Here is an 11,525-nt window from a genome sequence, read left to right as displayed (position 1 = left end):
TAATGGGATCATCTATTCCTCCTTGGTACGAGCAAGCCTTGCACGATGCCTGAGTTCAGCTCTTTTCCACTTCACAATCAGGTAGCAGAGCGAAAACAGTGTGTTTATCTGTCAAAACACACAACACCTCCATCAGATTTCCCAAATCATTATATATATATATATATATATATTTCTTTCCAATCCTAACAAAGTGATGGACTTATTATCAGTATGGCTTGATTAAGGATTAGAACTGTTCTTAAAAAGTTAAAACCACTAGATGGCATTGTTCTAACTCAAATATGAAGTGCTCAATCAAAGTACTTGGGAACAATTTATTCACTGCTAACAAAAATCAGAACATGAAACCAGTAGATTCTTATATATTATTAATGCAGAGCAAAGAGAGGGGTTGTTGCTTGAACACATACCAGAATTATCATAGCAATAACCAAAAGAGGTCCAGACCAAAGAACCGATACAAAGACCCCGTGCTGGTCAAAGTAGTTTTGAGTTGAGAAGCTCTTCCAGTTTTTTTTCAACTCCCGGTTGAGATTCTCTGCAAAGTAAACCCCACCCACTGCAATTTTTTTTTGAGTCACATCATTAGCCTCAATAACGTATACTAAGAAATTATACTCACACAGATGCAGTAACTTCATATTCCAAACTAACAGTTGTTGTGCTGCGAAATGAATATCATATTTTCCTTCAACCAACCATAGTATCCGAAAATTTTCTAGCATACTAACTCATAAACCCATGCAAGTTATATCTCCATATGGACGGTATGACTCTCTAACCATGGCTCCTAAGACAGACCCAATACAACGCCTAGTACGTTCAGTTGGAGTGAAGTAAAATATAATTAAAGCTCCCAGAAACCCTTGATACAGGATGAATCCCACAACCTAGCCTAGTGAGATCATTGGATCAGAGAAAGAACTGGTAACAAAGTAAACAAAAAAAGGAGACGATAATAAAACATAAACAGTCTAAACAATGGAGGAAACGCATAGGGAGAAATGAATAAGATCCAAAATCAAAGAGACTTCTTGTGCAATCATTGACTAAAAGGGTTACTACAGGCCTACAGCAAACGAGAGACAGTAAGGGAACTTACATGCCAATAAGAAGAGGAACATGTGGAAGTTGAGATGCCTTCTAGAAAGAAGAGTCACTAGTAGCAAGAAAGCATGAAACGCCATTAATCCCATGATCCAAGGCTCCTGCCACACAAAATTAATCCCCAATGTGTATGTATATATATGAGTATGGAATCCCAAATTAAACGGAGATTCAAATCCAACCCTACGATGGCAAGAATTCGAAGACTTCTGATTCTAAACTCCCTTAAGAACAATTATAACAATACGAAAGGATTCGGATTCGGATTCAACTAAACACAAGACAGATTCATTACCTTCCAATCAATGGCGTGGAAAAATCCCAAGAAATTATCGTAAGCAGGTTGTAATCCTGTTCTTAGATCACCGGAGAGTTTCTGAACCAGATCCGCCATTAGATCCATTTGTTGCTCCATCGCCGATCTTATTTCCTCCATTGTCTACTAATTTTCCCCCCGAAAGACAACCAAAAAAATAATCAAAATTCCGGTTTCAAATCGCGACGCTGGTAAATCTAATACTCTCCAAGTAAACAAAGATCACTTTTTCATCCTTCGATTTCAACTCTCAAAAATTTTCTCACGAGTCACACGATCTCGCCCCAAGTTTTTATCGAGGTTTTTTTGCTTTCGCTTAATGCTCTCGAAGTTGCCAGAAAAAAATATTCACCGTCGTCTCCGAATACCCTTATTGTTTTTACATTCTTACGATAATGCCATTGTGATTGTAACAGTGGTAGTAGTATTACAATAATGCCACTGAGATTGTATTTTGGACTATTTTTCATCAAATCAATAATTTCTCAGAGTTCAGAGTAATCTGATTTTAAGGGAAGATCTGAACTGATCCTTAAACCAAATGAATTGATCTTCGAATTAAAAATCAGTTCTCCGAAAAAAAAAAAAAAAAAAACTCTAAAGAAAGTATTGTTCGAAAAATAAGACATGCATAAGATGAGTTTAAGAGATCCCACTCCTTTACAATGTTAACAAATCACTTGATAATCCCACTAACGATTACAATATTGTAGAGGATTATTAACATATAAAAAATCAATAATAATAACTTAGGACAGATCATATAAGAATGGGTGAATGGAGTTGTTGAGAAAGGAAAGCAACTTTCAGGATTTGGATGTTGTTGTAGGTCGTTGCTTCTTACGGAAGAGGTAGTTTAGGAGCAGTCCAAGTAAAGGTAGACCTGTAACCATGCCTATGTAACCAAGCAACCATACGGGCCGTTTCGTCTGCCGACACAGCTCCTTAAAGCTTCTCTTTGTTACATCTTCCTCAGGTTTTCGTCCTCTCTGCTTCATTGCGGTGGTATCGCTGTCTTTCTCGTATTTGACTGCTGCCACCAACCCGTCTTCTGCACTGTTTAAGTACGGCCCTTGGTTTATCAAAGGCTCTTGTTTCCCTGATGACCCTGAGCTTCTTTTTTCTTCAATCTGCATGCAACAAAGATTTGATAATCTTAGAAAGAAGAGTTATATTATCTAAACTGCAATTCTAACGAACAAATATTTACTTTCTGTATATGCATATAACGACTGCAGCTAAGGGCGCCAAGAAACTCATTGGTGGCTCGAACCCACCTGTACACAACATATTTAGGCAGTACTTAGTGCAGGAAGTACTATTAGTACTTAGTTCAAAATCTGAGTTATACCAACCATAAGCTAGATCCAGTTAATCCTTCGAAGAACGCTAGATGTCCCCCATGATTTGTTGTAGCCAAGACAATGTTTTTGTTTGCCCTTTCAATAGAAACTTCATGTTAATTGTTGTATCAGGATTTTAAAATTTAAGAAAGAGATAGATAGCGTTTTACCTGCATTCGTCCCAGGGAATAGCTTCCTTTGTGCATAATGGATCATCTAGAGCACTTATACAGAGTAGTGGCACCGCCACATTTCCTATGTATTGGGTACTGCTTGATTTTCGGTAATACGTATCCACAGTCTGCATAAAGGTGCAACCCGTTGTCACTTTGTTAAACCAACAGGGAACTTAATGGTGATTATGAAGAGCATTGCAAAGATGTATATATTAGTGACAAAGCCAATTCTGGAGGGAAACTAACTTTAGAAGTTAAGATAATAGGGAGGAGAACCAATACCTCGAATTTTCCAACTAGACAGGTAGCATGGTTGTCAAAATCTCTGATGGAACGTGACTGATGAAGTAATATAGTTAGTCAACAACAGACAACGTTGATAGCAAAAGAAATATGTAAGTTATTTGCTCATGAACTCTGCTGGTTTCAATGCTTTTACCAAGTAGGCTGCATAACTTATGGATCTGTGGATAAATGACTGACCTTTTTGATGCCTTCCCAATTAGCAAGCCGTGAATACTGAGGTTCATGCCTGCAATGAAACTAAAAGTTATAACTGAAACCTCATTTTCTCAAAGTAGTCTATCTGAAATCTCTCCACTCAGCCCATCTTACAAACTCAAAATCTAGGCAGTTCTTGATCAGAGTGGCGGACATACAATTGGGCATAACCTTGGAGTCCGATGGTGAGAGCTTTGTCATAAAGCTTTTGTTTAAACGTCCGACAGATAAACCTGTCACCAATCTTGTTGGGAGGAGAAAAAGGAAAAGAAAAAGCATAATGTATCAAACGAAACCCTTAGTACTATTTACAAGTTCAAAGGTCTGAAATTAGAACCCAATGAAGAAAATAGAAGATGTCTTGATTTCTCATCAAGAGATTAGAGAAAACTTAAGACACGAATCAATACACAGAGAAGAAGACAGTAATGAAAAATAGCTCACCAAGAGGTCCCATGGAGAGCAAATAGCTACAGCACCCCTCAGAGGAGTCTTTTCACCCTCTTCCCCAAGGTATTTGACCTGAAGCATGAGATAGTTTCAGTAACCTCATGAAAAAACTAAAAGTGGCAAGGGTGCAGCCAACTGGGCAATATGCAACAGAAGGTCCATGATAGAAAAGCAAATTCATCACACTTCAACTGTAAAACACTAAGGTTCCTGATTAAATACCAGAACATTTGCTCCAATGCTAGTTCCAATAGCAAAGAGAGGAGCCCTCGGGTACTTTTGTTGAAGATAACCAAGAACAACCCGTATATCCCCTGTCCATCCAGCATTATAGAAGCGATCGGACTGCATTCATTTGCAGCATAACAAGATTTTATATAAGTAATCATAACGTTTTACAAAACACGAAATCAGAAATGGTAGGAGACTAGCGTAACTCACAGTAACAGAAACACCACCCAAACCTCTATGGTTGCTAATAACAACATTCCAACCTGTTTTTGCAGTGTTGTAGGCAAGATGCTTCAAATACTACACAAAACCACCAATCAAAAAGTCAATTAGACACAGTTCAACTAAAAAAACTTCAGGGGCAAGATTTACAGTTATAAAGCACAAATCCGCCTAGCTAACAACTTACTGCAGATGAAGAATCACTAGTTAACCCTGGAATAACAACTGCAATAGGCGTTGTATCTTCTTCTTTTGTAATTTCACTCTGATTTTGAAGAGCACCATCAAGAACTACACAAATCAAAAACAGATTCAACGATGAAAAACAAACAAATGTGTAATCAAAATCAACGTTCACCAAAATGTTACCATCAGAGTTCGTCAGCCAATCCAATGCAATCGTTCCACCATCAGAAGCAAGAAATAGCTGCCTGAAAACAGTACAAACTATGAATGATTTTATACAATTTGTGACTCAAATCGCAGAGAAATAACCAAAAATTTTCAAAATAACCTTCTGTAGCTGAAAACGGGAGGCAATCCATGAAAATTCAAGAAACAAGTCTGAAGATGAGGACTCGCCAACCACGGCGTCGCCACATATCTGTAAAAACAAAAAAGACGAATTCGAAAAATCAGAAACCGAATCAACAAATTTCGCCCAAAAATCAATCAGAAAAGTATACACACACTCACCGGCCGTGAAGAATCCGACACCGTGAAACAACGCCGTGGTAAAGAGACGAATCTGGATTGTAGACGAGATTGACGCTGCATCTGAAATATCGAAGAATGGCATCACCAAGGAAGTGAAACTCGATGAAATTGTAGAAAAAGATGGTCGAGATAAAGAAGAGAGCGAAGAGGTAGTGACGAATTGGGATGAGGGAGAGAGCTTGAAAAAGAAGGTCGTAAGGAGATGGAGACAGAGACAGATTCGGATCTTTTCCTTCCATTGTTGTGGAGCTTTTGCAGATCCGGGCGATGGATAGGAGGAATCTGTAGACAAAAAGGATCTTTCAATTCTTCACGGTTTAGTTAGGCCAACGGAACGAACGGACAAAGAGGCGTGGCGGGTTAAGATTTTGTTTCTTTGCACGGACTTCAAAAATGTTAAATTATTATTTAATTCGTATTTTTGAAATTCTTTTGTATGCATGTATCAATTAATTTACACATGCCGACGTTTTCGTGTTCACTAGGAAATAGGAATGGGCACAATTCCCGTTTCGTTTCTGTTCCGTCCCGTACACTTCGTTTAGTGTTTTAGTGGGATGTGACATTTGTTTCTACACTTGTCCACACAATAGGTTTGTTTGATTCTCTTGTTAAAAGCGAACCGCGTCTCTCTACCATCAGCTGTGGTGACTGGTGAACGCACGTGTGGAGACTGAAGAGAGACACCGGAATCGCACGTGTTCAAGGCGGATCTTCCCGGGATGAAGAAAGAAGAGGTTAAAGTTGATATATATAAGACGACTCTGTTCTAAAGAATCAGCGGAGAGAGACACGTGGAGAAAAGAGGAGACTGGTGTTTTGACTGTCACAGTGCCTAAGGTAGAAGAGACCAAGACGGCTCATGTTAAGTCTATTGACATCTCTGGCTGAGCCAATTTGGTTTAAAGTGATGTTTGATGGTAAATTCGAGTTTGGTTCATTTGGGAAGATAATATATTATTTATTCTCCAAATGATCATATGTAGAAACGTTTTTTGTATGTACACAATACAACAAACCAACAAGAAAAAATGAACAATACAAAGGAAATGCTACAAAACCAAACCAAATTACACCCATAAAAAGAGTACAAAGTTACTAAGCTCTTGCCATTTCTGTAACCCGAATCATCACACCTATAAAGGGTTTCGAATTTCGATGGCATCCATGTGATTGATCACATCCACATTCTTCATCATATCATCGTTTTTGGGGAGAAGACAGGATGGTGTTTACCGTCTGTCCAATCCCAATCGTGAACTCAGACGGTGGGGCATGGACATCGTTAACTACAAGCTTCGGATGGTGTCCACGCGGTCAATCACATCAAGAGCTTTCATGCGATCAATGTCAAAATCAATGATGGGAACAGAAGGTCTTCTGGTTGAGAAAGTATCCTTGTTATTTTTCATCATCTCTCCCATCATTGGCGAGTGGCTACTGCTCTTGCTTAGCCTGTGGTGCTTAGAAAGCCGTGCTTTCGCCACCGTATCAAACTCTTGGCTTTTGCTTATTCCTGGTGTTTTTCTCCTCTTGCTTACGTCTCTAAGCATCTCTTGATCCTCTATAGTTAGCAATGGAGAACCCTGACTTGGGTTGTGTGAACCGCTGGAGAGTTGGATCGTTTTCTGGTTAGGTGATCTGATTGGAGACTTAACGGGAGATCTTAGACCATAACCAGTAGTGGCCCTGACTTGCGTAACGAGATGATGAAGCCACACCACCAGGTCTAATATGTAAACCTCAGTTTTTTCTTTATCTGCATGGTGAAGTGTATCTATCCTTAGTATTGTTTGTCCTGCAGGTCTCTGGTTCGCTTCCGACCTGAAATTATTTGCATAATCTAACATTCAGCAAGGAACGAGATATCTGCACGAAAAGAGAATAGCCTTAATATCTGCTTGTACTCAGGACTTACCCGGAACTTGCCCATTCCCCAACCCATCCAAACCCGTGATGTGCTCTGGTTGAGAAAAGAAAAGACAGAGGCATAAGTCTGACTTACTTTAATAGTTAGAACACAGTTCTAATGATGACAAAAATCAAGTTATTATGCAGAAGCTTACTTGGTTGTGTTTGTAGCAACAGGAACAAGCCACTGCAACGTTTTTTCCATTTCGGCTTTTATTTGAGGAACAGTTAACTGTTTCAAACAAAACAGATGTGTGGTGAGTAGGCATACAAATAACAAATAACATTTCAGGTAAAAAACAGTGCATGTAGTCCATTCATTTGTCAGCACAAAAGCATTATGGGCAGTATGGAATAATAGTAATACCTCTTCCTTAATCTGAAAGGACTGTATTCTGGACCGTAAAGCAGATTTTATACTTGGGGGTAAACCTTGGTACAATGCGTCTCTTGTGCTTGCAGGCATAGTGCTAGACCGGGATACCTACTCATTGAAATGAAAAAATAAGTTAATTAAAATAAATTCCACTAACCAACGTCCATACAGGTCCAATCATTTTGATACTGATATTACTAACGAGATCGGGTAACCATTCGAAAACGAAACAGAAAATTCACAAATACGAGACAGACAATTCACAATCCCAGGCAACTCGAATTTGTAAAACACAGAAAGTAAAACTAAGTGATAAATCAGAATAATAACTTACAAGAGTGTCAATTTGAGTGATGATGTTTGCGTAATGTAAGGCAAGACCAGCAGAGCCCAATTTCTTATGATTGATTGGCGGGTCATTTGCAGGCTTATCAAGATCTGCATATGAGGTAGAATGATCATGGTTTGTAAGGACATGTTACATTTTAGATACCAAAAAAGAAAAGACAGACACACTAAATACTCAATCTTCTTGAAAGTTATTATAAGACTAAACTGCTTTATCCAATAAGAGCCTCACCTGCACCACCAAAGGCTTCATGAATCTCCAAATGCAAGAAATGGACAACATCTACAAGTTTCTCCATTACCTAAGCATTATTAGTATTGTCAAGAATTAACATTGGAGTCCAGATGAACCCAGAAACTTCCCGAAATAGGAAACTTAATGATTTATCAGTTTGCAGTCCTTACCTCTTCCAAGATCCTAGACCAAAGAGATTTTTTCTTTAAGTTTCTTACATGCTTCTTCTGATTTTTTAGTTCAGTTCTCAAGATAGCAAGTGTATCTCCCACACCTAGCAAAAACGGAAGAGATATTAGAACGATAACCAACAAATAAAATATAATAGACTGTAAACAATATCACCCATTTCCAAAGATATATTTTTGGGGAACATATATTCCTATTTGCTACCTACCTCGTTGTGCTGTGCTTGGGTTCTCTTCTTCCTGGATCTTACGTTGGTAATCTTGTTCAAACCTATCCAGCGCATGGAGTTCGTGATACAAGTCCTGAAACATAAGAGATAATCAGAATAAATCGCCATTGAAAGAGTCAAGCAGGACCCAATATCACCAGTTGGCATGAAAAATACGTACAGCTGTAAAATGAACAAATGACATCAGCTGGTGCATTATGGTTTCTGCTTCCTGTTTCAAATGTTTCTGGGGTGTAAATTCAGAGCCCAACCTAAATCATAACACAGAACTAATGAAAGGTCAGATACTTCCAAAATGAATAGACTCGTTGTGTGACCTTAGTGACAGGATCATGTTGGAACCTGTCAAAGAAGCGATCCAGGTTGTGGTATTGAGGATCCTTGCAACGATTCCCAAAACGCACCACCTCTCCAGAAAAGATCCTCAACTCTTCCCTGTTTACAAAAAGTAAATCACCTATCTCCAAACTACAAATAACAGTGTAAGAGTATATAGCGTCAACACATAAACATTGTCAGAGGCTGTTACCTTTTATCCGCAGCAGCAGTTCTCAACAGTTCATCCATGTCTTTCGATATTAGGTTTTGGACACCTTCTGAAGGTAACACTGCCTCTTTTAAATGTGTGATGCTATCTTTCGAAAGAGAATGCATAAGATTGGCGCCTTTAACAATGGTGTTAGCAACTTCAAAAGACAAGATTGAGATCTTATTCCCTTTAACTGTCGTCGCAGAAGAAAATCCCCCACTAAGATTTAGATTCGTCATGCTACTCCCAAGTGTGTCCAACACATCAACAGCTTTACCAAGTCCCATAGTACCAGCCCTACCCAAAAGAGAGCTTACTTCTGAAACCTATAAATAAAAACACCTTAGTAAAGTACAAAAGAGGTAAATTTGAACTCAGAACTCAATCACAATGCATAACATTTGTTTACCTTAGCCACAGCAGCCTGCCTAGACTTAGTGGATCTAGATTTCTGAGATAAAACCCTGGATAAACGAGGAATTCCATCTTCGATATTCTGAGGATGAGATTCACCAGAGACTACATTCAAATTAGGAAACGAAAACGATTCTGACGTATGCTGCTTATCATCCACATTATCCTCCCTCAGAGGAGAAGGATCAGCAACTTTGTCTCTTGCTCTGCCATCACCAGACTGATGTTTCACCTCAGACCCATTATTTAGATGACCATTAACATGAGCAAAGCTTCCACCAGGAGCATTATTTACAGAAGAACTCCTCGAACAAAGCCCACCCATCACAGCAAGTTACAAACTTTATAATCGAAATTAGCTCTCAAACTCTCTCGAAGCTCTCCATACGCCAACTCGATCTACGAAACTTCAAAAGGATGAACAATGTAACAAGCAAAACACAGAAATCGCAAATCCTGAACCGTATAAGAGGAGCAACAGTCCATTAATGGAGCAAATTGCTCAGTAAAAGAACCTCGATACTCATATAACAAACCTGCCAATGAATCAAGAAGAAAACACAAAAGCTTTTTTAGAGAAACAGTTTCTGATTAAAGACAAACAGAGATAAAAATTGAAAACCCTAGAAACTAAAGAACACAAACGAGATATTGAAATCAGTAGCTTGAATGAAGAGTTGAGAATACAAAAGAGACCTAAGAGTCAGAAACTCGGATCTGGGAATTAGATTGAAGTCAGATTCTTTCTTCTTCTTAACAACTTGGGCTTGTTCTTCCAGAGAGAAGTGACAAGTTCTCTAGGATGAGGAAACCGTGAAGATGTCTCTATACAAGCAAAAAGAAGAAACGCGACTCGAGAAAGAGAGAGAGAGAGAGAGAGAGAGAGAGAGAGAGTTGAATAGAGGAGGGAGGTTCTGTTGAGAGGAGTTGGAGAGTGTCAGATGGTGAGAAGTTTTAGCCCAAAAAATAAAATAAAAAATTCAACCTTTTTCTTCTCGTTTTACCCATTTCTACACTCTTCAAAACTCATCCCCATTACACTATTTTTTTTTTTGTTTTTTTACTACCAAGTTCAACTATATTTAAATTATCAAAAAAAAAAATTTGTCAACAGCATATAATATTGGCTTAAAATCAATAAAATAGAAAATCATTTACATAGGTAGTAAGATGCGGTTCGGAACAAACTCGTCATGCCAGATTATCTCTTTTACCATTCTGTGTGCGAGGAATGAAAATCAATGAGAATGATGTGAATTCTTCATTATCTTCCTGAATGTCCTCCAAATAAGTCACGAACGCTGGCCACTATGAAGGTGAAGATTTTTTTTCTTTAAATAGAATATAGTTTAATTTGTTAATTTTTCCAATATTTAAAGTTCTGGATATCCTGTGTTTCGAACGGATTTAGTTGAAACGTTACAAATCAAGATAACATCGATTAAAAATAATGAAAGATACAAACACGTTAATTTCAAAGAGTACCAAGTGTTGTTATATATATCTATACTATTAAAAGAGAAACACTTTTTCAAAGCAAAAATGACACATCAAAATATATGACATAATATGCCCCTTAATAAATTTAAAAGCATACAAGATAATAAGGACATTGAAGTAAATGTCGATGTCAACAATCACGGATCCTTCTCTGACCCGGGTGTAATTAATTCGGATAATGTATAAGCAATTTGGAGTCAGATTATATAATAGTATAACCAAACAAAGTCTTTTTCATTCAACAAAGTCTCGGCATTTAAATTAGTAGTAACACGAGTGGCCCAAACGTGTAATATCCAATAACCCATTACCAATATACGTAATAAATACAGTGGTCCAATATATCAAAATATTTCCAAACACAACATAATTCTCTACAAAAGAAAAAGTAATGACTACTATAATTACGAATATATTGTATACCTTAAACAAAAACGAATACTAATATTAAAGGAAAACATATATATATATATATATATATATATATATTTATGTATTCATTCTCACGCAAATGAAGCATTTAATAATACCAATACTAAAGAAACACAAATATATATTTATGTGTTCATAATCACGCAAATGAAGCATTTAATAATTAGGTAAAATCAAACATTAGCAAAATTTCGTATATCACTCATGTTGAAAAGGGAAACTAACCTTATGTCCCAGTCACTCAAATTAAGACATTTCTAACAAAGAAATGATAATAATTAGCATAATTATCGGAT

General features: G+C 37.6%; 3 protein-coding genes across 5 annotated transcripts in view; all 3 read right to left on the bottom strand.

The window, feature by feature from the left end:
* Positions 1 to 1,785, bottom strand: part of LOC104777422 (transmembrane protein 18) — a 2,699-nt gene extending 914 nt beyond the window's left edge. Inside the window, exons 1-4 of one of the 2 annotated variants that reach the window (XM_010501677.2) lie at positions 1,406 to 1,784; positions 1,106 to 1,211; positions 414 to 562; positions 13 to 108 (exon numbers count right to left, since the gene is read on the bottom strand). In XM_010501677.2, coding sequence (XP_010499979.1) covers positions 13 to 108; positions 414 to 562; positions 1,106 to 1,211; positions 1,406 to 1,546 — 492 coding nt within the window. In that variant the 5' untranslated portion in view covers positions 1,547 to 1,784. Of the gene's footprint in view, positions 1 to 12; positions 109 to 413; positions 563 to 1,105; positions 1,212 to 1,405 lie in introns of both variants that reach the window. The other variant, XM_010501678.2, reaches the window with a different exon arrangement.
* LOC104777421 (phospholipase ABHD3-like) lies at positions 2,034 to 5,443 on the bottom strand. Its single transcript, XM_010501676.2, has 14 exons — positions 5,046 to 5,443; positions 4,864 to 4,953; positions 4,719 to 4,780; positions 4,537 to 4,640; positions 4,338 to 4,427; positions 4,119 to 4,241; positions 3,891 to 3,968; positions 3,605 to 3,690; positions 3,429 to 3,477; positions 3,228 to 3,284; positions 2,940 to 3,070; positions 2,782 to 2,865; positions 2,637 to 2,703; positions 2,034 to 2,556 (listed from the first exon to the last, which is right to left on the bottom strand). The coding sequence occupies exons 1-14, from the start codon at positions 5,303 to 5,305 to the stop codon at positions 2,233 to 2,235; spliced, it is 1,605 nt and encodes a 534-aa protein (XP_010499978.1). The 5' UTR covers positions 5,306 to 5,443; the 3' UTR covers positions 2,034 to 2,232.
* Positions 6,048 to 10,233, bottom strand: LOC104777419. Of its 2 annotated transcripts, XM_010501674.2 has the most exons (13): positions 9,994 to 10,233; positions 9,293 to 9,833; positions 8,884 to 9,209; positions 8,697 to 8,789; positions 8,515 to 8,605; positions 8,334 to 8,427; positions 8,107 to 8,210; positions 7,934 to 8,003; positions 7,688 to 7,791; positions 7,345 to 7,461; positions 7,133 to 7,209; positions 6,985 to 7,029; positions 6,048 to 6,890 (listed from the first exon to the last, which is right to left on the bottom strand). In XM_010501674.2, exons 2-13 carry the CDS (start codon positions 9,620 to 9,622, stop codon positions 6,356 to 6,358), a joined length of 1,986 nt encoding a protein of 661 aa, XP_010499976.1. In that variant the 5' UTR covers positions 9,623 to 9,833; positions 9,994 to 10,233; the 3' UTR covers positions 6,048 to 6,355. The 2 variants fall into 2 exon arrangements, with proteins under 2 accessions (XP_010499976.1, XP_010499977.1); XM_010501675.1 differs by lacking the exon at positions 9,994 to 10,233 and having other exon boundaries at positions 8,884 to 9,202; positions 9,293 to 9,384.

The sequence above is a fragment of the Camelina sativa genome, chromosome 3 (assembly GCF_000633955.1).
Source record: "Camelina sativa cultivar DH55 chromosome 3, Cs, whole genome shotgun sequence".
NCBI classification, from domain to species: Eukaryota; Viridiplantae; Streptophyta; class Magnoliopsida; order Brassicales; family Brassicaceae; genus Camelina; species Camelina sativa.
Note: the sequence above shows the minus strand (reverse complement) of the source record. Positions and strands in the feature narration are given on the sequence as shown.

Coding starts and splice junctions, on each gene's coding strand:
- LOC104777421 (XM_010501676.2), bottom strand. CDS start 5,305: ATGGAAGGAAAAGATCCGAATCTGTCTCTGTCTCCATCTCCTTACGAC. Junction 3,969..4,118: donor GCATTGGAGCAAATGTTCTG/GTATTTAATCAG, acceptor CTCATGCTTCAG/GTCAAATACCTTGGGGAAGA. Junction 2,866..2,939: donor ATTCCCTGGGACGAATGCAG/GTAAAACGCTAT, acceptor TTCTATTGAAAG/GGCAAACAAAAACATTGTCT.
- LOC104777419 (XM_010501674.2), bottom strand. CDS start 9,622: ATGGGTGGGCTTTGTTCGAGGAGTTCTTCTGTAAATAATGCTCCTGGT. Junction 9,210..9,292: donor GGCAGGCTGCTGTGGCTAAG/GTAAACAAATGT, acceptor TTTTATTTATAG/GTTTCAGAAGTAAGCTCTCT. Junction 8,606..8,696: donor CTGGATCGCTTCTTTGACAG/GTTCCAACATGA, acceptor GTTATGATTTAG/GTTGGGCTCTGAATTTACAC.